Source organism: Protopterus annectens, chromosome 8.part0 (genome assembly GCF_019279795.1).
Source record: "Protopterus annectens isolate FY-2018-M chromosome 8.part0, PAN1.0, whole genome shotgun sequence".
NCBI lineage: Eukaryota > Metazoa > Chordata > Ceratodontiformes > Protopteridae > Protopterus > Protopterus annectens.
In genome coordinates this window covers 775,059,878-775,087,831 of record NC_056741.1, presented here as the reverse complement: position 1 = coordinate 775,087,831, position 27,954 = coordinate 775,059,878, and the positions used below count along the sequence as shown (strand labels likewise).

Below are 27,954 nucleotides of genomic sequence, written 5' to 3'. Positions count from 1 at the left end.
GAAGTGTAAGTTCTGAACCCTAATTTGGTCAGGTGGGACCTCTTGGATGACTCTTTTGTTTAGCAGCTTTTGAATTTCTTGTGCTGCTGCTTTTATCTGACTGGGTAGAATATTGGAAATGTTTATCCTTTTGTGAAAAGGAAGTTGGAAAAATGGAATGTAATAACCTCTGGATATTATTTTTAGTACCCAGGAATCTTCTGTTATGTTTTTCCAGGCATCTGGGTGCAGAGCTAATCATCTCCTGACTGCTTCCAGAGTTGAAGAGCACTTCAGGAGCACTGGAAGGGTCTGTCAGGAAAAGAATCCTGGAAACTCTGTTTCTGCAAGCCTTCTCTGCCTCTAGGGCGATGCCTTCCATTGTAACTTCCTCTTGTGCCTCTGGAGGAGTTGTCCTCTTGCAGTTCTTGGAATGGTCCCTGAGATTTTCAGAACCATATTTTCTTACCACCTCTCTGATTCCTGGAGAAGGTTCATTGAGGCGTAGAAAAATTGATTCCCATGGCAGACAGAGTTAATGCTGGTAAACATCTCTTTTACTGATGGCTTAAATAAGGATGTACCATCAAAGGGGATATTGATGTAGGATGTCTTAAACAGCTCCACAAAGTTGCATAGCCACATCCAGGCATGCTCGATAGGGCAATAACAGAACCTGATACTCATGAGGTGCCCTCAGCTGTGTGAGAAATTAACCTCATTGAAGCGTTCAGAATATACAATAGAGTGGCCAGTTGAGTGGACGTTCTTTTCAAGTCCTGTGCAGACATGGACTTCAACAGAATATTTGAAAGTTTCTCAGTCAAATATCTCTGAAACCTTGTGAAGTGTGCGAGGTAATTAAGAGCCCTCAGGGTAAAGGCTGCTGAGGCAAAGGCTCACTTTCCAAATCTGTCCAGCACCCTAGACTCCCTGTTTGGCAGATGGGCAGAAGAGTTCTGTTCTGCTAGCTCTTTCTTAGTGGCTGCCACCACCTCCACAGCATCTACAGGGACTCCTTTGCTCCAGTGGATCTGTTTTTGGGAGGGGCTAAAAACTTATCAGGTTTCCTTGGGATAGGTTTGATGGTATCTGACTCATTCGGCTTCCAGGCCTAGTGGGAAACTAAATAAATGAATTCATCCACCTGGGGGGGGGGTGGTTAACCCAAGAGGAAGATGGGCCAGAACCAAAAGTTTCCAAAAATACTAATTCTTCTAGAGAGGGGTTTTTGGATGATCAACCACCTTTTTGTCTAAGAATCTCTATCATCCAGTGGGATTTAGGGAACCCGTCTCCTTCATCAAAATCAGTATCTGACATGAAAGAATCCAGAGGGGAATATATGTGCCTCCTCTTGCATATCATCTTTCAATGGATCTCCTCTGTGGGATGTTCAGGGGAGGTATCAGAAGAGGGGTGGGGTCCTCTACAGGAACTGCTTGGAAACTTGTGGCTGTCCCTGTAGACTAGGCCTGATTGATTCAGGGCTCAGAGCTAATAAGAGAATGGGGTCTAGATTTGAAGAATGAGAAGGTGGTTTTCTATAGAGAGAGAAAAAGCCTTTTCCATGATCTCAAAGTCAAATAGACGGGGAGAAGCAGTGACTACCTGAACTGGATTCAAAGCTCCTAGCATAGGCATATCACTACAACTCTCGGATCCATGCCTCAAGGATGGAGCCAGACCCAAGTTGTCCGGAGCCGACACTCCAAAGGGCAAGGATGGATCAGACAATATTGGAGACAATCCCAGCCTCACGGATCAGATGCCAACACTTTGGCTCTGGGACCTGCTCTAATTCGAGGATATAGAAGCGGAAGTAGTCAGGGATACTGTCAGAGCCAAAAAGGATCTTCTTTGGATCTGACTATGTCCCCTCTGGGGTTTCATATCCTTGGACCCTGAAACAGCAGGATGGATCAGAGAAGGAGAAACAATAGTGTGAGATGTTGTAGGAAGGTTCACGGATCCAATAGGAAACTGAGACGGTATGACCTCCATTGGGATCTGACTCTGAGAAATTTTTGCATCATCCTATCCACATCCACTTCTAATAAACTTCTGAATGACTTGGAGGATGTAGTTGAGTGTTTTTTAGGAGTTTGTAAGACTGGAGAATGCAGAGCAGGAGAAAGTGGTTAATCACATACTCTGGCATGTGGCTTCTTTGAGAGGTGCCAGAATTTGGATCCAAGAACTTGGGATCTGAGGAAGGCTCTGTTGGACTGGCTGATGTGATTATTGGATCCAAAGATTTTGGATCAGAGGATTTCAGATCTAAAGATCAGGTCTTTGGATCTAACAATGTCGAATCCAAGGTTATTCGACTTTTGACAGGAGGCTCTGATGAAGTCCTAATGAATTCGGTGGAGAGCGATTTATGTGCTCCGATGGAGGAGCAGACTTAGTAACTTTACTGGAGGTTTGAGCCCCCAGAAGATGGAGTTGAATTAGCAGGTAGAAGTCCTTTTAGTATCAGTTTGCTGCATCAGTCAGTCAGAGCCCTTGGGTTACAAGTTGAGCAGATAGTGCAATTTGTATCTAAGTGGCCAAATCCAAGGCGATAAACACACTTCCTGTGGGCACCCAAATTCAGAATTTTATGCCCACGAGAAGTGCATTTTTTGAAACCTGTCAGTTTATCCAACATGGCAGTTAGTAACAGACAGTCCAATCACCAAACAGTACAGCAAACTAGTAGAGTAAAGAAGTACAGAAAAAATACACAGTAAGAAAAAAGAATAAGATTTTTTTTTTTTAGGGGAAAGAAAAAGGAGTAATTACCAACAATGTTAATTTAAAGGGAATACTCTGATTAAAGGGTAAAAGCAATAACAACTGGAGTATGAGAAATACTATCTGAGAATAGTAGGAAAGTCTAACACCTGTGAAAAAACTAAGAGGAACGGTAGAGATCAAAAGGAATAATTAAAAGAAACTTTTTAGAGAGAGAGAAAAAAGAAAAATTAACTCACAATAACATCAAAATTTAATTCAAGAAAGGAGCCTATATCTATGCACAATGGCAATAAACAAGATCTGAGGGAATAGGGATGGACTAAGGCATTAGGAGTAAAGGCAGGAGCTAGAGACCTGGATCCAAAGTCCTGGGTATGTGGCCTAGTCGGATCCAACCCATGTGTTGAGGAAGAATGAAAAGGACATCAGATCAGTTATTAAACATGAAAAAAAGAAGTTATGTACTCACCATATTGTTACATCTGCATTGTCCATTGTCATTCTTCCTCAACTGATGGGTCTCAGATCTGACTCAGCTGTTTCTGTCAGCTCAAGCTCCTCCCTTTACTCATAATGCCCCACTAGACATACCTCAGATCAAGTTTGCTGCCCATAGGAGTCAATGGATACTACCTTAAGAGAACTCAAGAAGGTATACAATTAGAACAAGAGCTGGAGCACAAACAGTTCCCAAAGTGAAACCCTTAAGTCTATCCAAGAGCAAAGACAAGGGGGTTAGGAGGGTAAGAAGTTGAGGATGAATGCAAATGAACAACACAGCTGTAATATTATGGTGAGTGCATAACTTTTTTTTATCTTATGTTGTCATTTTCATTCATCACTCAACTAACGGGACAGAGTTCCCAGCTAGATGAGCTTTGGGTTGACTTCGTGGAAGGATATTATGGAGTACTGCTGAGCCAAATGCAGCTCTCTTCCTAGAAACCAAATCTTATTTGTAATGAGCAATAAAGGTATGAGCATTGGCCAAGTAGTGGTAGGTGCACAAATGTCATCTACAGAAGCTCTTGAGCAAAAGGTTGAGGATATAACCAGACACCTCTTGGAATGAGCTCTAGGAGGCTTAGGCAAGGACAATCCTCTTTTACTGCAGACAATGGAGATGCAATCGGTTAACAATTTGGCCAGTGTAACTTTGGAAATTGACTTGCCCAATCTGTTAGGTGAGAAGGATATAAACAACTGGTCAGTCTTCCAGAAGTCCTTGGTTCAATGGAGATAAAACCAAACTTGTTTATGTACATCTAAATGATGGAGAATGTACTCTGCCTTGTTTGGAAAATTTGGAAAGTAAACTGGGAGGTTAATGACCAGGTTGATATTAGACTCAGAAGCCACTTTAAGCAAAAAAGTTGGATTGGTCCACAAGGAAATCCTGTCTTTATGGAAAAACCAGGTAAGGGTATTTGGAAGACATAGCCTGGAGTTCATATACTCATCTATCAGTTGTAATAGTGACTAGAAAAATGGTTTTCCAAGACAAAAACGTGAGGTCTGACCTGGCTGCAGGTTCAAAAGGGGCTTTGGGTCAGAGCTTGAAGCAAAATAGTTAAATCCCAAGGAGGACTATGATCCTTTAGTGGAGGTCTAAGCAGAAAAGTTCCTTTGAGAAAGGCTTTGCATAATTTAGAAGAAGCTAATGAAGAACTATTTTCACCTAGATGAAAGTTTGAAATGGCAGCCGAGTGGACTTTAGTAGTAGAAAAGCTAGCCACTTTATTGAAAATTTAAGCTAAAAAATCAAGTACAGCTGCCAGGGCAAATGTAGAAGATGTGACCAGTGGAAGAGGAACCAAATCTGATGAGACCAAAAAGGTGCAAGAGGGTAACTGTTCTCTTCAACTGGTATGCTTTCAGTACAAATTTGGGGATGAAAGGTAATGGGGGAATAAGCATAGAGAAGGCTGTAAGCCCAGCAGTGGACTAGAGCATTTCTCTGTGACTCCTCAGTTGGAGGGATCAGGGGGAAGAAACTGTTGCACTTGTTGAGGGAAGAAGCAAAAAGGTCAAAATATGTCTGACCCCCTCGATGTAAAATTCTGCCACTTTGACATTGTGAGACCACATGCAAGGCATCAGAATGGGCCTGCTTATTTTGTTGGCTTGCCCTGATATGTGCATTGCTATGAGAAAGAGGCCAAAAGAGATCACTCATTGCCACACTCACTGCTTCTCAACAAAGTGGGTAAGATTTGGTTCCTTCCTTTTTGTTGATTTACCAGACTACAGACTTATTGTCCATGTGAATAGCAATCATCCCAGAGGGGACAGCATCTTGAAATCCCTGCAATGCTTGGAGGGCTGCTCTCCTTCCCAGGACATTGATATGCATATTGGCCTCTTTTGGAGACTACAGATCTTGGACTGTCCTTCCCAAGCAGTGCCACCCCACCTCAGTTGGGAGATGTCCGTAGTTACTGTGGCTGTGTTCAGGGGAAGAACAAATATACAGCCTTTGGAAACTTCATCTTAGTGAAGCCACCAAACAAGATATCTTTTGCAAGTTTGTGTGATCTTGACTGGGGTGGTTATAGGCTGCTGAAGAATGGACCACAATACTGACAGGGTCCATTGCAGAATTTGCATGGGAAACCTGGATAAAGGGACTAGGGTGATTGCTGCTGCCATGGATCCCAAAGCTTGTAAGATTAGTCATGCTGAAAGAGAAGAATATAGCATTACTCTTTTGACCTGTGATCTCAGAGTCTGGATGCAAGTTGGAGGGACATGGGCTATCTGACTGAACGTTTCTAGATGACAACCTAAGAACTCAGACTCTGCCTAAGTGTGAGCTGTGATTTGCTGTAACTGACTGTGATGTCTATGTGGAAACACAACTGTAGCAAGTAGGCCCTTGCCTGTAGGACAAGATACCTGGTTGGAGTAGTTAGGAGCCAGTCATCTAGGTACGGAAACACTCAGAATCCTAGCAGTCTCAGGTGAGCTGTTACCACTACCATGCATTTAGTTAACACCCTGGGGACTGTGGTGAGACCAAATGGCAGTGTTCTGAACTGGCAATGACTGACTCCCAGCCAGAAGTGGAGATATCTTCTGGAATGTCTGTCCACCACCATGTATTTGGTGAACACCCTGGGGACTGTGGTGAGATCAAAGGGCAATGCTGTGAACTGGCAATGACTGGCTCCCATCCAGAAGTGCAGATACCTTCTGAAACACCTGCTCATTTTGATGTGAAGATCTATTGAGCACATCCAATCATTCTTTCCCAGTAGGGGCAGAATGGACTGAACCATGAGCATCTGGAATCTTGAATATTGAATGAACTGGATTAGTTTGCTGAGATCCAGGATGGGTCTTAAGTACCCTGTCTTTTTTGGCACTAAAAATAACCATGGGTAGGTCCCAGATCCTTTCTGGTCTGAGGGGGGGGGGGACCTTCTGGATGACTCTTTCTTCTAGCAGCTTTTCTATTTTCAAGGCTGCTGCTTCCCTCTGATTCAATGGAACACTGGGGATTCTTTTCATTCTTGTAGGGGGAGTATGAGAAAATGATATGATGTAACCTCTGCATATAATTCTCTACACCCAGAAATCTTTTGATATGGATAGCCAGGCCCTTTGGTGCAGAGACAAATGTCCCTGACTGCCTCCAGAGGGCAACTGTTGGGCCATCTGTCAGGAGCACTGGTAGGGTTTGTCCTAGAAGGAATCCTGGAAACTCTGATTCTGTGGGCCATCTCTGCCATGGGGGGGGGTGTCTTCCTTTAGAGTTCCCCCTCTGCTGCTGGGACAACTATTGCCTCATGAGTCTTGAAGAGGACCCTGAAATTTGCAAAACCACATCGTTCTACCTCCTCATTGATTCCACAGAAAAAGGTCTTTGAGGGGTAGAAAAATGTATTCCTATGACAGACGTCTTTCCTTCTTGCTCATATCTGGAGAGCATGTATTTTACTTTAAAGCCAAATAAGGAAGATTCATCAAATGGAGCACTGATGAATGAAATCTTGAAGGGCTCAGAGATTCCAAGATGGCTGCACATTGAGTAACAGCTTAATTCTGGCTCTCCCAGTATTAAAACAGAAACTTGGCAAAGAAGGCCAGTGGACCTAGATTGCTGAGTAAATTTCAGTAACTAGCTGGTAAGTGCACTGCCTGGATGCCAGGAAAAACAAAATATAAAGGATCTGGAGGAAAATCAGCTGCAAAAGGTGAGAAAAAAGCACAGACTGAGAGGAGTACTGCAGTGGTTCATCAAGAAGCATCACAAGTTCTAGACATGACTTCCAGTAACCTAAAGAAGAATATAAAGCAGCTGCATGCAGACCTGGTTAAAATAAACGAAACACTGAAGGAGTATACGAACACAAACAGTAAAAAGCTGGAAAAATGGAAAAAGCTTTCAACAGATATTCAGATAAGATGACAAAAATGCAAAACTCAGAGGCTGAAATGAAGAAAAGGCTGGCTGAGTATGGGACTGCACAAGAAGAGATTTTTCAAAAAATAATAGAATTAGAAGAAAGAGCATGTAGGGAAAACTTACTCGCCAAACCTTTCCTTACTCACCAAACCAGACCAGACATTGCCAGAACTCATCTACTGTCCACCCTACTGTATGCCTCTCCCATCTTAACCAACCTTAGCAAAACGGACCTCACCAAACTTGAATCGCACTACAACAAAATAGTCAAATTCGCCACTAGCTCCTCTCACAGGTCCCACCACTGTTCTGCTTTACAACAACTAAAATGGTTAGAACTCCCCCCAGCTCCTAACCTTCACCCAACTCATATTCACCCCCTGCCTAGTATACCAGCCAGACAAAATCTCTGCCCTAGAACAAATACTTCAACCATACAATAGCACTCAACAACTCTGATCCTCGCACAAAACACTATTACACATTTCCAAAAGCTACAACAAAGCTGGAAACACCCTCCACTCCCACTATATCTCCAAAATTTGGAACTCAGTTTCCCAACATATTCTAAACATTACAAACCCAATACAATTCAAAAAATTGTTAAAATACTACCTCTATAGCAAATGGATTTGCTTCTTTACCAGTCCCGGTTAATGACATCAAGCCTCCCCACATGTTTTTCTCCTCCTGTCAACAGTCACCATCGGACATGCCTTACCAATATATCCTGGATCTCCCTACTATTCTCCAATCCCTAATGTTCTCTACTCCCCTCTAATCAATCTACACTAACAGAACTAACCCTGCTATACAGACTAGACCAACAGCTCTAATGTTCATTCACTAGTATACCCACAAAATCACTTATCTATTTGCCAAAAATGCATATGTAGAAATTATGATTTGTTTCCACTCTGTAGTAAGACTCTAGCTCTCTGCTTTTTGCTACACAAATTGAGAAAAAAAAACTATGTCAAACTTTTTATGTAAAAGGGGCTCTTTTACTTTGTAATTGTCTTTGTAACTGTCAATATCAATGATTCCTTTTGATGTATAACTTTCAAATACTACTATTATAAACCCTGTATTAACATATATGTATAGTTTTTTTACTTCAGAACTTTTCTCCTCAGGCCACCGGTGAAAATGTGCTTCCACCCAGACAGACCATCCTGGTAAACAAACGTAAAATAAAAAAATTAAATTAAATTTATACTGTACCAAAGAAGTTGGAAGGGACAGACTATTAATTTTATGAAAGCACAAATAAGAAACTGGATTAGTACTCCACAATAGAAACTGCTAATTGAAAGAGGACATCATGTGTATTCTCCAAATCTGGTTACTGAAAAACAACCTAGACATTTAAAAGTAAAAATGCAGTCTTATTGACAGAAGGAGCTGATTTTGACAAAACTGTGGCAGGGAGATAAAGTGCTAAAAGTGGGAGATAGTAGAGTGCTTGTGGAGAATGATTACTCAGTGTACACCAGGCAGAAGAGGAGTAAGTATATTCCATTATTCAGGGAATGTCAAAAAGCAGTAATGAGATTCAAACTGCTGCACCTGGCCATCTTGAAAGTGTTTTTTCCTGGAGGGACAAAATATATATTTTTTTGATGAAGTACATCCTAAGGAGGAAATACAAAACTTTGTCCAACAAAGAGTGAGCTGTGTATCCGAAGGAGGTTCTGCTTCATGTTCTCCTGGAGGACTGTAGAGAGACTGAGCCCCTGAAATATTTTCCATTGTTTCAGTTGCCTGAAAGAAGGAAGAAAACATAAGAATTGACTAGAAGAATGTGGAATATGTTGGAAATGAAACAGACAGGAATTGGGAGATAGAGATGAACAGGGTTACTTGGAAATCGACAACTCTGGGATGATAAAGCAATGATTATACTTGTGAAACATGACAGAACAGGAAAATCTGAAAATATTGAACTTCCTTTGACTTTGTTAAACTTGTGGGGAACTTTAAAGTCTATACTCTGCTCCATGTCATTAATGTTTGGAGAATAAAATCAGTTACCTGTAAACAAATAAATGTGGGATTATAAAGCAATAATTATATTTGTAAAACATAGCCGAACAAGAGGATGTGAAAACATTGGCTTTTTGTGGACCTTGCTAAATTTGTAAGGAACTATAAAGCATATGCATTACATTATGTCATTAAGCTTTGGAGAACTACTTTGGAGACAGAAGGAGAAGGGAAAAAGTTCTGTAGTAAAACAAATTTCTTTTTTTCTCTCTTAATGGTAGTGTTTAAATGTTGCACGATTTTCTTAGCAAGCTGTGAAGTAAAGCTTTTCCAGTTCTTTATTTAATGTAATGGGGATATTAATACAAACAGGAGCTTTTGTTTTTTTTTTCTTTTACTCTCTTCTTCTCTCTTTTTATCTGTTCAGTTTTAAGAAATGTAGGCACTGCAATGTGAGAAAAAAAGGAGAAAGGAAGAGTCTGGTTGAGAAAGCATGGCAAAAGAAAAATTAGTGTGCTTTCTCTCATGCTTGCATAGGCAAACGATTGGGTTAACCCTGTGATTTATCCAGCAGCAAGTATATTACAATACATGCAAATGGAAAAGAATATTGAATATTATAAAGCTTTTTTCTGGTAAACAAAGTATCCTTAGCAGTTCATGTCTGGTTTGCATGTCACCAGAAGACAATCTGATAAAGAGAAATGGCTTGGAGAAAATGTTTACTGAAAGCATTCAAGTGTTTTCTTAGCTGGGAGAGCTATAAAATAAGACAAAAATCAGGCAACATTTACTAAAAGCACAGGGTGTATGCATTTTAGCATGAATGACCTTTCTTTTTGGGTGTCTCTAGCCTGTGGGTGTGACTATCATTTCAGAACATTTGTTCTTATTATGCACATAGTTATGTGTGTTATTATTATGTTATTAGGTTTTACGAGGGTATTGCGGTGTGTGTGTATTTTTATTTGCGGGTGTTCAATAACACAAAAAATTCTGTAAGATGTGACATAGGCTCAAATGGAGATGATAAGAAACAACTGTATAAAAAAATTAACCTACCAAATTGTGCATGCATTGAATACAAAAGCTGGAACCATACATTTAACAAAAAAGCTGTTATACATAAATGGTGGGAAGAATAATTCCTCAAGAACATGATTCTTTCTATAATGTGTTTAAACATTAATGATCTGATAAATACAAAAAAGAAAGAGTAGGGAATTATATAAAAAATGTAGAGTGCAAGTAGCTCTGCTCCAGGAGAAACACTTGGAAAAAACTGAACATGTGAATTTGATATAGAAAGGTTTTCAAGATAGTTATACAGCATATCTGGGGCAAAGTAAGAGTGTAGTACTTATATTAATTGCAAGAGGAGCTCCAAAAGTAATAGAAGAAAATATAAAAAGACAATAATGGAATATTTATAGTATTAAAGGGCTATTGCCAAGGGATGAGGGTTACACCAGCATGTATTTATATTCCACTGAAAACAGCTATAATGGAGCTTAAGAAAATTCTGGGAGAAATAATCAGCTTTCAGCAAGGAATATTACTTATAGGTGGGGACTGGAATTTGATTTGCAACAGTAACGATGTGTTTGGGTGCCCAAAAGGGAAATGTAACAAAAGGAGGATAGATTTTTAAAGAAATTTATGCAAACATTTGCCATGGAAGATGTGAATTCAGTACTAGGAGTCTGGAGTAAATTTACATACTATTCCCCAAGATACAAAAACTGGGCTACGTTAGACAGAATATACATTTGTCAGGAACATGTGCATTTAATTGAAGGTTTTGACATGCACCCAATTACTATTTCAGGTCATGTGCCAATAATAATTAAAATAAAAAACACAGGGTAATGAAATAAAAATGAGACACTGGTACTTCCTACCTATCTGTTGAAAAGAGAGGAATTTAAGGAATGGGCGGTGGAAATTATTCAGGAGCTATTAGAGAAGACATAAATTTCTTCTGAAAATATAGCTGGAGAGTGGGATAAAATTAACTGTGGATTTAAAAATAGGGTGGAAATAAAAGAAAGGGAGATATGGTTAAGAAGTGACAAGCATTACTTAGAGGGACTGACAAGTGCTACAGTACTGCAAAAAAGGGGGAATCTCACAGAACAAGAAGAGGAGCAACTGCAGAATACTAAATAGAAAATAAGGGATTACCTTTATAATATGCATGAGTTTAAAAAGATTGTTGCTAAGCAACTGTTTTTTGATAATAACCCTAGAGCACAAAAACTTGTAGCACAATGACTCAGGCAACAGAAAATAGAAAAGGCTGTCACCAAGCTTAGGGAGCCTATAACAAGGAAGATACCGATGGATCCTGTAGAAGTATTGGAAATACTTTGAAAATTCTATGTAAGTCTGTATAAAACAGAGAATATGGAAATCAAGAAAAGGAAAAAATGGAAATGTTTATAGAAGAATTAAATATGCCCAGGCTAGAGGTAGAGGAGACTCAATTACTAACACTTAAGATATTAGGAGATGAGATAAAAATGGTGATGTATAACCAATCTACAGGAAAGTCTCCAGGAATAGATGGTATTCCAGTGGAGGTTTGGAAACTAGGAGGGAAAAAACTGATAAAGATCTGGAAAGTTTTGTTTAACAATATTTTAAGAGGAGAAGTACCAGCATCCTGGAAGAAAGTGGTAGTAGCTGTAATACCAAAATAGAGTAAAGATCTATAAGATCCAAGTTCATAAAGGCCCATTTCAATACTAAATCATGATTATAAAGTATTTCTGTCTATAATGGCAAAAAGAATGGCAAAAGTGAGGCCAAAATTGATAGATATGGATCAATGTGGTTTTGTGGAGAGGAGGCAAACATTTGAGAACATTAACAGAACAGTAATGATCCAGAGGGAAGCAGAATATAAGAAGACACCACTGTTGTTGGTAGGTCTTGATGCAGAGAAAGCATTTGACAGAGTGAGCTGGGACTTTATAAGCAGAGCAATGGAACCATTTGCATTCCCTGAAAAAAATGATAAGATTGATTAGGAGGATATATGAGGGATTGGAAATGAAAATTAAAATGGGTTGGGTCCTCTCTGATAATCTATGCTTGAACAGAAGAACTATACAGGAGTGTCCTCTCTTCACTTTGTTGTTTGCATTATATTTATAGCCATTGGCAAAGAAAATAAGGGACTCACAAATTCAAGGATATAGTTGTTATAGTACTCAAGAGAAGATGTCTTTATTTGCAGATGACATTATTTTATACCTGACAAAAACAGAAAGGGACATTACGGTGCTGTGGAACATACTGAGAGAATTTCAAACCTTTTTTAGGTTATAAAATGAATGAAGCCAAAACAAAAGCAATAGTGGTAAATTATGTACCCACATACAAATTTATTCAGCAATATCCATACTTATGGGGACATTATAAAATGAAGTATTTAGGAGTATAGATTAAAAATGATACCATTGTGGCAGCTAATGATATGTGGGAAGAGACCAAATAAAAGATAATACAAAATTGAGAAAATGGAAGCTCTGTTATATGGATATTGAAAGTAAGATACAAACAGTTAAAATGTTTTTATTCCCTTTAGTCTTATATACAGGTCAGGCAAAATGTTATCAATCAGAGGAGAAGTTGTGGATAGTAACTAATAGAGAGTTGAAGGATTTTATCTGGGAGCAGAAGACGGCAAGAGTCAAGTGGAATAAGCTTATTCATCCAATAAAACAGGGCAGATTGGGATTACCCGACTTGAAGGGGTATTTCAGAGCAACACAGTTAAGGCTCCTAAACATTGCACAAGCAAAAAACTATACCTCAAAATGGAAAGAGATGATGAAGAAACAGGGGGGAAGTTCAAGTAATAGGGAGAGATGGGGATTTTGGATGCAAACCTGTAAGGAGAGCAATAATAATCATACAAAATATTATATTCATAAAGTAACAGAAGGTATTCTAAGAACTAAGACAATATGGGAATGGAGAAAGGAGATTCTGCTGATAGGGGTGACTGCAATTAGGGGTACAGACAATAGGCAAGAGGATTTGGGAGTATATTGGAGAAAACCGGCAAAGGAACCAAGGTATTGGGAGCAAATAACTAGACAGGGAAAGGTAATAGAATGGGAAGATACTAAGAACTTATTTGGGCTGCAGGTGAGAGATTGCCTTATATCAAGGGTTGATATCAGAGTACAGGCAAAGAGAACGAAATAGGGGGTTCCTAAACAAAAGACCAGCACTGGCAGAGTTCTTAGTAGAATCTAGAACAGAAGGAATAATTAGTAGAGCATATAGAATATTGCATGATAACTATAAGAATCAATCAGAAGAGGTTAGGAAGAATTGGGGAGAGGGATTGGATAAGCAATTCACAAAAAAAAAAAAAAACAATGGGGGATATATATATATATATATATATATATATATATATATATATATATATATATATATATATATATATATATATATATATATATATATATATATATGTCTCCCAAATATGCAACAAAATCTAGAAGATTTAAGATCTTTGCCTGAAAGTGTTTACATGGATATGTTTGTACCCCAAGCAGGTTCCAAAGAATCTTTCCTCAGGTAGACAGCAAATGTTGGAGATGTGATGGGGAAGAAAGAGCTAACTGGGAACATATTTTCTGGAAGTATAAGTAGTTGGCTAACTTTAAAGACTCCCTGCAGACTGCTCTGTCAGAGATCCTAGGTGAGCAAATGAGTAACTAGGGAAATCATGTTTTGATCTATGACACAGTATTGGAATTGTCTAAACATAGTAAGGCCTTGCTGAGTCTAGTTATGATGGCTGTCAAAAAAAGCAATAACTAGAAAATGGAAATCAGACTTTATACTAACTTTACTAGAAGCAATAAAGATAGTAACAGAGAAAAAAATAACTAAAACTGGGAACTTTAGGAAAGGGTAAGAGTAAATTAGACAGGGAAAAATGGGAAATGTGGGATCTGAATGAGCTATGCAATGGTTGACTGACAATGACTGGATATATTAAAAGTGATGTATAATGTTTGCAGCTACAGTTGTGTTGGCATAGTTTGTAAGGTATAATGTTTGCAAATGACATTGTTCTGCTATGATTTATTTTCATTTATATAAATGTAAGATTGTCTGTGTCACACATGATAATTTAATAAAGATGTTTCTTCTTGTTAAAAAAAAAAAAAAAAAAAAAAGAATTGAGGGGCTCCACAACGTCACATAGGCAATTCAAGGCATGTCTCCTAATGGTTATGCCTGAACCTGCTGCCCATAAGGTACCTTCCGCCACATGGGAAAATTACCCTCATGGCTGCATTAGATATAGACTGAAGGGTGGCCAGTTGTGACATGGACTCAGAAAGAGATTTGGAGAGGTCTTTTGTAAATCTCTTTGCTGTTTCGTGAAACACATCAAATAATTCAATGTACAGCAAAAACTACCGAAGTATAAATAAATGTGCTTACTGAATCTGTCGAAGGCTCTGGACTCCCTGTTAGGGGGATGGACAAAAGAGCTCTGTTCTGCAAGCTCTTTTTTCATGGCTGCTGCCACAACCATGGCATCAACTGGGACCCCCTTGCTCCAGTGTGTCCTGTCCTGAGGGGGAACTAGACATTTATCTGGATGCTTAGGGATAGATCCACAGTATCCAGTTCCTTCCATGCCCTTCAAGAAACAAGGTCTATAAGTTCAACAGCTAGGGTGTCACCCAAGATGTAGCTGTGCCACACCTCAAAGCCTCCAGGAACACTGACTCCTCTTGGGAAGGTGTTTTGGAAGACCAACCACCTTTTTGTTTTAAGAGCTCAAGAATATCTCCAATTGAGACATCTTCAGGTGAAGATCTGAGGGATTTCATTAAAATCAGTGTCATCCATGAGAGATTCCTGAGTGGAGTCTAAGTGTCTCCTTTCACACGTTCTCTTCCAAGGAACCTCATCAGTAGGATGGCTTAGTGAGATATCAGAAGTGTTGAGGGAGTCCTAAGGGATTGACTGGAGACTTACATGAGCTGGCTGTCCTGGTAGAATAGAACAATGAGGCTCAGAGCAAAGACTCAAAGGATGTAGACTGATCTGATTGGGGGGGGGTAGGGGTGTCCTTTCTCTAGATATGGAGAAAGCCCTCTCCACAATCCCACAGGCAGAGTGCTTAGGGGAGACCAAAGCTGGTGGTAGTGGAGCCAACACTTCCTGAACTCTCAGACCCTGAAACCCTATAAGCACTCCACCTGAGGATGGAGTTGGACCCAAGCTGTACACAGCTGAAGCTCTGAGGGGTAGGGATAGCTTTGATAACTTCAGAGTCGAGTCTGGTCCCCCAGATCCAGTGCAGGCACTTTAGCTCTAGGAGACTTCCAGCTCAGAAAGGCTGCCAGAAGGCTCAGGAAAGTGACCAGAGTTGAAGAACGAACTAACTTCAGATAAGATGAAGACACCACCAGTGATCTCAGATCTGAGGGCTCTTAAACAAGTCAGATTGGAGAAGGAGAAATTAAAGGGGGACTAGTGACAGGCAGGCACATGGATCTGATAGGAGACAGATCTGGGATTATCCCCATCTGGATCTGAGCTCTGAGGAATTTCCTCATCATCCTATCCACTTCAGCCTTGGACAAACTCCTGGAAGACCTGACAGAAGAGGTACTGGATGGTGGTCTAGAGTGATTCCTGCAAGAAAGAAGGGAGTCAAGAAGTTATCAGATCTGGTAAAATAAGAGGTGACTGGATCTGAGCCGATTTTGATTTTGGAGCCGAGGGCTCTCAAGTAGTCGGATCCAACTTTTTGATACTTTTGGATGTGATTCTGAGGAAGGAGTTGAAGACATTGTAAGATCTAGAAATCTCTTTCCGTTTTTGCCCTTGGGAGCCGAGTCATGCTTCACTTTGTCAGATTTCTTTGAGGGGGGTTTGCGCCCCAGCTGAAAGCAGAGTAAGAAGAAGGAGAAGGGTGAAGGCCCTTCAAAACCAGCTTATTTCATCTGTCTGTGAGTTCTCTGTAGTTGAAGCCAGCACAACTGATGCAATCTGCATCTAAATGGGCAGCGTCCAAACAGTAGACGCATTCTCTTCGGGCATCCAAATTAGGTATTTTGTGCATTTGCATTTCTTGAAGCTAGCTGGTTTATCAGCCATCCTGGTGTACCTAAAGAAAGGAAGGACCACAGAAAAAACAAACAGCTATAAAAGTTAGACGGAATACTTTTTTTTTTTAGAGGATAGGAAAGACTATCAACCACAGGAGACAAAAAATACCCTAAAAGGGGTAGGAAGAGCACAGAAAGAAGAAAGCAATGGCATTAGAGAGAAAATATGGTAAAAAGTTGCAAAGGGAGACACACAGAAGAAATTATTGAGAAAAATGGAGGAAGGTGACAGAAAAACTAGTAAATAGGCTATTTAGGAATAAAAGTTTCCTAAAGTACTCACTGTTTAGCCTAGAAAAAGCACCAATAGCTTGAAAGTGAAAGGATCTACATCTGTAGCAATATGGCAGCAAATGAGATCTGAGGTATGTTAGGCTGATGGGGCATTATGTGGAAAGGGAGGGGCTCGATAGTTTTGATCTGAGGATCTGGTAGAAGCATCCGAGTCTGATTTGAGTTGGATCCAAAATGCATCAGTTGAGAAATGTATAAAAAAGACAACATCAGATTCAGAGTTTTAAAACAAAGTATACTCAGATGTATTAGTCGGTTAGAATGTAAATACAGTAGACAATGGTTCTGGATGGAATCTTCAGCAGTGAACTTTGAAGAAATAACATGGGAGGAATAACTGATGGTTTTATACCACATACTTGACTTAGACTGCAAATAAGTAGCCTGACGTTCCCAACGATATACCAAACCAGAATTGAACAACTTTTACTGAAAACTTCTTCACTGTAAGCCTAAGAAAAAATAAAGAGTTGATTGCATTTTCTTTTGCTAGCTTTTGTAAATCCAGTCCAAAATATTTTTTCTTATTCAAAGTACTGCTGAACATATCTGATAAAATACACATCAATAGCATTCAGTAACAAATTTATCCCTCCAGGTTGTCTTATTTATTCGTTGATGGGGATGCAAGCCTTTAGTCTGAGTGTTTGTGGAACCATGTGTTTTGTACAGGTGTAAGAGAAGTAACAGCACAGGCATGCTAAAAAAGCAGAAATGAAGACATATGAAGACAGGAAACCTATGCAGAATGTTAATTTGGTTTACAAACTGAGATACATAGAGGTGTGGTAGGCTTGAAGGTGATAAGACAAATGCTTAAGTGTCAGCCATAGCTTGAGTGGATTCAGTAATATTTTCACCACGTTTTGTACATCGCATGCAAATAAAATGTTTTTAGTCAACAGCGCTGGAACCACAGGATGAGGGGAGGGGAAACGATTGTTCCTCTACTTTCAACACATTTGTGCACTGTCCCCTTGATTAGCTCATCAACTAAAAAAATACACTTATTCTATTACAGTAGTAGAAAACAAGCTTGCTTCTTAATTATCTGCTACAGTAGTTGAGTAGGCCTTTCATGATCTGGAAAAATAATTAGGAAACTTGCACTATTGGTCCCACCTACATCTGCATCTTATTGGCTGGCTGGGTTTTATAGAGCTACTTTCTGCTGCCAAACAGAGATGTAGTTGCAATGTGTTGCCCCATAATTGCTTACAAAGCAGAAACAAAAAAGAAAGAAAAACATAATGGAGTCTGATTCCTCACTTTCCCATCTTACAACAAAAAGTTCTAATGTTCATGGAGAAGGCATACCTCTTGAATGCCCCTAATTTTCAGGACGTCTCTCATTTTGCCTCTGCCTTGTAAAATTTTTGAGTTTCTGGTTAGTCACTGAGAATTATTGAGAGTTAGTAATGTCAGTCATAACAGTGTCATACTTCTTATTGTTCAAAAAAATGCATGTTGATGTCACAGGTATCAGGAGGCAGATACAGTCTACACATATGCTTTTATCTGGAGAGGAGTACCATAATCATGATTTCTGCATGTATGTGAGTGTCTGAATGTGTGCAGGTGTGCGTGAATGCCATGTATGCAGAAATGGATAAGTAAGTGCAAGTGTGTTGATATGTGTGTATGCAAGTATGCATAAGTAAGTGTATGTGTGTATTGCGCAAGTGTTGTTTTCTATCTGCTAGCAAATGTGTGTGTGTCTGTGTGTATTCGTGCTTTTCCCTGCATAACGTAGCAGTAATGCAGAATGCATAACTCTCAGCTTCACTGATTTTGCAGAATGTATGACTTTTTCCTTATATTTTTGTCATGTGCTTCATAAAAGTGTTAATTTTCTGGAAAATCACTAAGGAATTCAGACAGGTCAATAATGCTAGACATTACAATTTCATACTTATTGTTCAGAAAATGAACTTTTTAAGTGAATTACAATAACATTAAAAATTGCCCCTGATGTTGTCCACCATTCATTTTAATTATTTCCAGAATTTATGAACAAAGAATTTGAGAGGTATGAAGGAGACCATACCTTTCTGCTGTCCATGATTTTGCAGAATGTCTCAGATTTTTCCTCATATTCTGTTTGCCCTGTCACAGATTTTCTACAAAATCACTGAGGATTACAGAGAAGTCAATATAACAATGTCAGACATTTAAGTTTCAAATTTCTTGTTGCTCAGAATATGCATGTTGATGCAACACCTGTTAGTCTATTAACTTTTTAAGCAAATTATAGTAATACAAAATGTTGTCCCAGATTTTATCTGCCATTATTTTTAGATATTTGCAGAATTACTGAACAAAGATGTTAAGAGATACACAAAGAACCATGCTAAGGGCAACCGATCACAGGCACTTAGACTGTTTAGTAATAGGACATGGGTTGGCTACTTATGTCCTATTACTATGATTAGAAAAAATAAATAAATTGTTGGCCAATACACACATTTATATATTCACTGATTCATAGAGTATACAAAGTCCAGTTCGAAGCCAGTGCTTGTCAATATGCAACCTCATAGGGTACCTCCTACCTCCAGATGGGACAAACACATTAGGATGGGAATGAATTTATGGGTACCCATCTAATTATGAACATTTGCCTTAAAGCAAGCAAGGGTATCACTCTGCTTTTTAGGTAACATATTTCACAGATGGGGAAGCAATGAGTAAAATATTTGTCCCTCCAGTAAGTTTTATCTGTCTGTTTGTTGATGGAAATTCAAGACTTTAGTTTAATTGTTGTGGAACCAGTTGACTTATGAAGGTGTAGGAGATCAAGGACCATTGAGTCATCAATAACACAAATTTGTAGATATAAATCACTGCTTCAGAGTCTATATGAGAGACAGCATAGGGATAGAGATTCAAGTCTGTCTTGGTAAATGAGGTTCTTTAGTATGGTTGTCTTTTTAGCTCTGTAATGTGTTTGAATACATGCATACAAAAATCGGCATTGTATTCTATGAGTGGCCAGATCAAGGTAAAGTATAGAAGACAGATAATGCCATGTGACTTGGATGAGATACCTTTACTAATTATCTGAGCTAAGCAGAAGAATTTCCTGACTACTACTGTTTCATTGTGGTAAAAGATAGGGAGTTGTCAACAAGGGTCGCATTCTCTGAGGATCATATCATTCTGGAGTGGGGTTCCACATATAACATAAGCTGTTATTAAGTTTGTTTACCAAAGGTGGCAGTGCTACACTTCTTCACATCTAACTTAAGCCCATCTCCTAATACACCATTAATTCATATGTTTTAGCCCTTGCTGGTATCAGCTGCTGTGTGAAGGACAACAACCACTTGCAGTATTAGTGATATGTCCTGATTAATGATCTGGAGATCCAAAAAGTATATATTGAACAGAAAGGATCCCAATACTGAGCCCTGAGGTGCACCTGCTGCAATAACTATATACATTTTATCTCTCAACCAGTATTCTGTCTTATAACATAAGGGGCTGTGTTTAGGCAATTAAACTTATATGGAGCACCAACATGGAGAATAGTGTCAAAGGTCTTGCCACTGTATGAACTGCAAGGATGCTATCTATAGTTTCAGTGACTTTCTTGAAGACATTTATTAAATTAAATAGACATGATATCCTTTTGACTAAACCATATTTATGGGTCTAGACCATTTTTTTTAGATCAAAGCTTATGAAATCAGATACAAATGTATACAATGCACAGCTTTACAAATTGCATTTATCAGGCTGATGGGTCTATAATGCTTGCAGTCTGAGGTGGGGCTCCTTTATGGAGGGGCATATTGAAAGCCATTTTAAATGACTCAGGAACAGACCCTGTGAATATGCTTAAGTTGAACAGTTTTGTGACTTAATTATTTATGATTACCTATGATTGTGAACGCTAATTTTAATTTATGTTCCACTATGATCTTCCTAATGATAACCTTCAGATTTTTTCTGATCTTTTTGGCAACAGTCTTTAATGCAGGTAGAATTTGATTTATTATAAGCCTTAATTAGATTTTTACTTTTATGTTATACCTTATTAGCATTCCACCAAAATAGTTTATTTTTAGGTTCCCCGGTATATATGGTGCTGATTATGACAGCTTGGTTTATGCCATTCTTTAGAGTGGAATAAATTTTATAACCATAAAATGTTGGCTGAAGTTATATGAAGCCTGTATATTTTGCATTCAAATTTTAAGAGCATCATAATCATATAGTTTTAATAGGTTTGTCTTTATAAATTTCATTAATTCAGAGATGCTTATTGTGGTGGTTTGGATGCATTGATATTGTTAGTATGGCCATGGGTAGAGTGTTAAGGTACACTGTACATGCTGATCTAGTTTGCCTGACTGCAGAAAATGAGTCTTACTTTGTGGACCACCTTCCATGTTGTGGCACAGAAGATCATTATTGCTACATATAAGTTGCGTGAATGGGCCTGTGGGACTAATCTTCACGATGTAGCACAAAGGCTTAGTGCTGAACACTGGCATTGGTGTGGCTGAAATTCTGTGACTAGCTACTGTGGTGGCACAGGTACTTGATACTGAATGCTAGCACTAGCTCAGGTTGTCAACAGACATAAAAGAGACTGGCTGCCATGATATAGCCTAGAGGGTTGTCATAGACTGCCTCTTAAGTGAAGTCTTCCAGCTATTCTGCAGTGACATGTTGCAGTGCAGTAATGTAAACAAAAGCCAGTCTATGTGATGTGGCCAAACAGATAATGTAATGCAGTGTCAATTCATGTCCTTTACATGATTGGATTAGTATAATGTAGTGGTCTGGCAAAACTTATAAATATTACAGGAGGGGGGAATATGGCTACACTCCTGGCTGATGCCTAATATTTTTTTCCTCTTCCATTGTAAAACTTCTGATTTGCTAGTAAGTCAATGATGATTACAGTCAGTCAGTAATGCAAAACATTAAAGTTTAATACGTATTACAGTATTGTTCAAAAATGCATGGTGATGCAAAAAATGATGTTTTATTAACTTAGGTGGCTTAGAGCAATATTTAAAAATTGTCCATGTTTATCGGCCTTTGTCCCTCCATTATTTTTGGCTTTGGCTAGAAATGTTGAGCAAAGGAGTTGAAAGGTATGGAAGAAGGAGTTTATGTCAAGAGATTTAGTTCAGTCATCTTAATTTTGGAAGGACAGTAGTGCTGCAGCTTGCCTTATTATTGTTGCCTTATACTTAAAACATGTTTTAAAATAAAACTTCTGGCAATCACACCTGTGAGGTGTGTATGTGGAGGGCAGGCCGTGCATGAAAGCAGAGGGCAGTTACATAAGTTATACAAAACAGTCAATGACATGGCTAGTTTGAGTGAGAGGGAGTGTGGGCAATGGTTACTTTTAGCAAGTAGGTGGACAATCTGCAGACTCTCCTAACATTTCCCTCCTCCACAAATGGTGTGACCAAGAGAATCGTTATATTAGTTAGGGGATGTAGGGGCTACAGTTTGATAGAATCTTATGAGACAGTGGGGAGTCAGTTAGAAAGACAAAGTATGCTAACTACTTATGCCGACTCAAAAGTAACTAATGCACAGTGCATATATACATGTTCAAGAGTGAGTGGTTGAAATAAATTATTGTCCCCATATTTTTTTGATTTCTTCACAGACAGATAGTGGTGTATAAAGAAGGAGGATGCCTTTATGGTGAAGGTGATGAGAAGGTATGCTGCATGTGAAAACACGTGGTCATTATTTGAAAAATATCATAAAATATGGCTTGTCAGAGTATGTATCTAATTAACAGCAGCAAATTAAAATATCATACTGTGGCTGTAATGTGTTTTGTTTTCTTTTCATTGAGACTTTAGAAGTATACAGATCAGTTTATGAGCATTTACTGCCAGTCTGACATCTTGCATTATACTCAATTTTCCTTGAGGATGCTGTGGTAAACCTTTACTCAGTACACTAAGTAAAATACTTCTTTGCTGATTTGTCAATATATCTGAAATAAAATTCCTCTATATTTCATCATGGTTACAGCTAAGGGGTGAAATATACAGGTAGGCTGCACTAAGAGTCTCTGAGGTTACAGATGCAGTTTTAGGTGTGTTTCACTAGGGAAATGACATCAGTGTTTATTACTGAAAGTTTCATAATGAAATCTCAAAGGAATATAGAGGAATAACCTTTTAGAGGCAGATCCCAGTGGTTTTAGTTCATAAGTCTTTAGTGCCACAGTCTGACATTTTGCATTATTCTCTGTTTTCATTGTGGGTGTTATAGTGAACATTTTCTCAAAACTCTGTACAATAATGGTCTATAATACTTTGTTATTGAGACACCAATGCATAATTTCTTGACACACCTCATATACCCCACCACACACCAGTTCAGACTCATTTGCAGTAAACTGCATTGCAAGAAAACAAAACTGTATATGTGTCTTTACAGCTGGAACCCCATCTAAGTGAAGTCTGCAGCTGAAAGGCATGATTTAGTATCCTAAAGAAATTACTCTAATACTTGTGTGATTATAGTGAAATAGTTCTTTATTACTAGGTACCAACAGTAATCTCATGTATCATTTGAATGCTCAAGATTTGATGTTTGTTTCACAAATATATATATTTCTATCATCTGGACAAAGAATATGCATCTCAGTGATATCACCCGTGTGTTCTTGTGAAATAAGAACCACAAATAATGCTATTTTCTAGGGAAAAGTAATATTTTCTGTCATTTTTTATGTTATAGCAAAGTGCACACATTCTACATGCTTTGACAAGCATATGTATTTCAGATTCTTTTGTCTGCTTGCATTATAGTAGAAGATATCAGTTAATAATATGTGTGTGTGTGTGTGTGTGTGTGTGTGTGTGTGTGTGTGTGTGTGTGTGTGTGTGTGTGTGTGTGTGTGTATGTGTGTTTGTGTGTCTGTATGTGTATATGTATATATATATATATATATATACACACACACACACACACACACACACACACACACACACACATACACACACATGTATGTGTATATATATATATATATATATATATGTGTGTGTGTATGTATATACATGTGCACACACACATTCACACACATATATTTGCCCTTTTTTACATTAAGTGCACCTGTTACCCCACCCTCACCCTAGCCTTCAGCAGCTTTCAACATCTCTCTTTCTAATAAGCATTCATAGCTGTTAAGAATCAGTCACACAAAGTCCGGAAATCTTTAGGACTAGTTTCAAGCCAACTATATTTTAACAAAATGTTAAACTTTAGCAACCAGCAAAATGTCATAATGTATATATTCTGTGAAGAATCCCTTTGCTATGAAGAAAAATCAGCTTTGGCAAGTAAACAAAGAACTTAGTTGAATCGGCATTGACATCTTTCAGTTTTCAATTTTGCTGCACTCGTTCATACACACACACACACACAGACACACACACACACGCACATGCACAAACACGCACATGTGCACGTGTGCGCACACACACACACACACACACACACACACACACACACACACACACACACACACACACACACACACACACACACAAACACACACACACACTCACAAACACGCAGTCTCTGCTCAGATGATGTCCTTTTTGAAATGTAGTGATGTAAACAGGCATATTCTTCAGTCTTTTTTTCTCAATAGTGCTGATCTGAAAGGTCAGTATTACTGTGATGATCTGTCTTTGCATGACATGCAGCAAGCTTTCTTGTAATACCAGTTTGTGCAGAATTTCATTTTCAATATCATTGCACAATTTGCTGATGCTTTGTCTTCACAATTATCATCTGAAACTGAGAAATAAACAAAAAATAGTTAATATACATTTATATTAATTTTCAGAAACAGTTTCACTGAGATGGCTAAGGCTATAAAACTGAAAAAAAGATTCATCCTGTAGTCTTCAATTTGTTTCATTCTGTCTCAGCATGCAAAAATGCAACTCTGAGCAAGTTACTTGACAAGGAGGTGCTCTCAGTTAACTAATAAAGTGATGTAGGCTTACATGGTTACGAAATAAACATAAAAAATAAAAAAAACAGTCATCTTCTGTTTAGACAAGTGCATGGATAACATATGGCATATCCCTATTTCAGCAAAGAAAGAAATTAAAAAACATTCTTTCCAAAGGTTTTTCTGTGGATGTAACCTAGCAACATGGAAACAGAATTAGCTGTCTAATAGCCTAATAAGATATGTAGAGTATATTACTAGACAGTGAAGCAGAGAATGTTCTGAGTCATAAGATGGCATTAGCTCTTGGGATACAAGTGGTACACGTGTATTATGTCTAACACAGAACTGCATAACAAAACGTCATTTCACCTACATCTTTTCCCCCACTATTATCTCAATGTCAGACACTTCAAGAATCTAGATAGTGATATTTATATGGTGCTGCGATAGTGTTGTCGCCTCACAGTAAGACGTTGTCCCATTCGATTCTCAGCTAGAGCATCTTCTGTATGGAGACATGCGTGAATGGGCGTACCTTCGTTGAAGGTTGTGCGTCAGAGCTGGCAATTCGGCACGTAAAAATCTGCTGCCAATCATTAGTGGACCGGAGTTCCGCTGTGGCAACCCCTAACCGGGAAAAGCCTTAAGATGCAACACTGATTTTATACATGTGCTAGCCGAGTAGGCCCACTAGAGTTAAAGGTGTGATTTTTCCAAGACAGATCCATCAAAATGGCTTGGTCAGTGTCACATTGTGTGCTAGTACAAACTAATAAGCTGGTGGGTTAAATGCAGGTTTCCAGCTTTGCAGCCTAGTGCGCACATGTGCACACACACACACACACACACACACACACACACACACACACACACACACACACACACACACACACACACACACACACACACATCCTTAAGGAAATAATGCAGTTAGCTCATGAGAGTTTTCTTGAAACAGGAATAAAGTGTTTTATGTCAAATGGAACTGTGGTAGTAAAGACGTTTCTCTTTACTCCAAAAGTTTTAAGATCTTGGGGTTAGATTAAATATGCTGGGATGTGAGGGATGGAGAAGAACTTCCTCACATGCAAAACTGCTTTTTTGCTGTCAAGTTCAATGATGTGAGTATTTGATTGCTTACTTTTGATAGATGCTAACAATTTTTTTAATGCGATTAAAATACATTTTCCATTCTTGTCATTGCAGTGGTATGGAAAGTTAAAGTACTGAATACCAGCAATATATATATATATATATATATATATATATATATATATATATATATATATATATATACATATACATAAAATTTTAGTCAGTGGGAATATGAACAAAGACTCTAGTGTCTCAAAGAAAAGGGGAAAGCAGAAGTTCTTTTTTTAATGTACAGATGGTCACGCGTTCCTGGGATATCGTAATCATGAGCAGGTTAGTTATTAGACACAGATCCTCAATTCATAAGTTCGTATTAAGCTTACAACCTTGTGGCCATCAAGAAGCTTCATGTCAGTTGTCCTGTGTTCTGATTTATGAGTACTGATATATTCATCCAGTTCATTTTAAAAAGTGAATAATGATTGACACTGTTTCATATGGAAAAGGGGTTAATTTAATAGCAAGGGAAATGTTGGGTAATTAATCATTCCTTCTTGTTATTAAAATGAATAATTTTTATTGTAGATTGTGTCTGTACATATATGACCTTTCCTGCAGAATGTTGCAGTTATGGTATAGAAAAGGTGGGGATCCTTCATAGCTTTGAATGTAAAGCATAGGCTCTCTCTCTGCAGAAAATATGAGACAGCGAACAAGGACAGTTCCAAAGCCTCTTACAGTAACAGTGAAGTCCAAGCCATCAATTCTTTTGGTCATGAACTTCTGTAACCTTTCAGGTTGGATAACATGCTTTGTTAAAACCATACAGATCGGGCAATGTACTCAACAGACTGGCCGAGTCACTGAGAGTTGAAGGGACATAATAATTTTTGTAGCACAATTTGATATCCTCTGAGAATTGTGAGTCAAACAGATGGCCTTTTTTAATACTCTTGTTACCCAATGAGAAAAGGTTTCTGTGTTTAACTATATTGAGTTCCTTTATGATAGAATCAAGTCTGATTTGTTTCCCTTGATATACTGGCATGGAGGTATTATTTGCTTCCCAAATGGGATTATACACCATTTGATGATTTTGACAGCTAGATTATTTATTTATATATATATATATATATATATATATATATATATATATATATATATATATAATTCATTAGGGAATTGCTGCATCTTTTGGGGGAGAGGATAGTCATACTCAGTTTGCAATCATCAGCAAAGCTGGTCATCCAAAAGATGCAGGTATAACCCACATATCTATAATAAAGATGCCAAAAAGTAGAGGACTGAGTACTTAACCTCTGAGGCACACTAATACTGGTTTCTATTGTTGTTGTTACTTTGTCACATTCCTTTATTACTTCGGCACTCCAGAGAGCTAGTTCATTATCCACTGGATCTGTTAAGCATTAACTCTAAGCCCTCTGAGTTATTTATAATCACTGAATATGGGATGGTGTTATGTCAATTTTATTTTAGCAAGATGCAGGTAGGCTGCATGCAGTGAGAATTTCTTACCTAATTTCTTTAAAGAAGGTGACCAGGGTTTATATTTATGATCTGCTCTTAACAAACCCATAATATGCGTACTTTGGAGATGTAAGTTACCAACAACCTTCTGAACTAGTTCAATGACTATCCTCTTCATAACTCTTGCAAATGATACCCATCAGGATAATAGGTCAGTTATTTCCTGGACCACAAGCAGCCCATCTTCTGTATTGGAACTACTGTGATCTACTGCCATGTTTTAGGAACAAAGCTATTTGGAAAATGAACTCAGCAAGATAAGCTATAGATCAGCTTTGTTAAGTATCTGTGAGAAAGCGGCCAGGCATATTGTCTGGGCCCATGAAACTGATATTGTTAACCTCAGCAATGGCTGCCACAGTTTTGTTTTGGGTGCTACTTGGAAGATGGAAATGTGGGTGCTGCAGCATCTGACCTAAATTTGTTTGCAAGGATGTTGGCAACATTTTGAGGTTCAGAATGTACTGTCTTGCTGACCTTAAGGATATTCCAGTATTAGAAACTACCCTTAATTTCCATAGCACAGTTGAAGAAATGCTTATTTTTTTATTATTATTTTTTATTTAGATCTATTGGCCAGGGTAGAGCACATATCCACCAGGATCTACTTCAGGTTCAACACAATTGAGGTGCTTGGTGGTAATTTATTGCAAACAGAAGTGCTAGCTATGGGTTTAAGGACAAGTGTCCTGTTAAGTACTTTAGCTGCATGTTCTTTGCATGTGTATTTAGCAGATCCTGTTGAAAATTTAAGATGTTTGTTTTAAAGCGTTCAAGTTACTCCA

The 27,954-nt window shown here is 38.4% G+C and overlaps 1 protein-coding gene across 1 annotated transcript in view; it reads right to left on the bottom strand.

Annotated features, from left to right (window-relative positions):
• Window positions 1–24,103: 24,103 nt before the first annotated feature.
• Window positions 24,104–27,954, bottom strand: part of LOC122808344 (ADAMTS-like protein 2) — a 1,521,014-nt gene continuing 1,517,163 nt past the window's right edge. Inside the window, exon 18 of the mRNA XM_044079311.1 lies at window positions 24,104–24,363. Coding sequence (XP_043935246.1) covers window positions 24,236–24,363 — 128 coding nt within the window. The 3' untranslated portion in view covers window positions 24,104–24,235. The remainder of the gene's footprint in view (window positions 24,364–27,954) is intronic.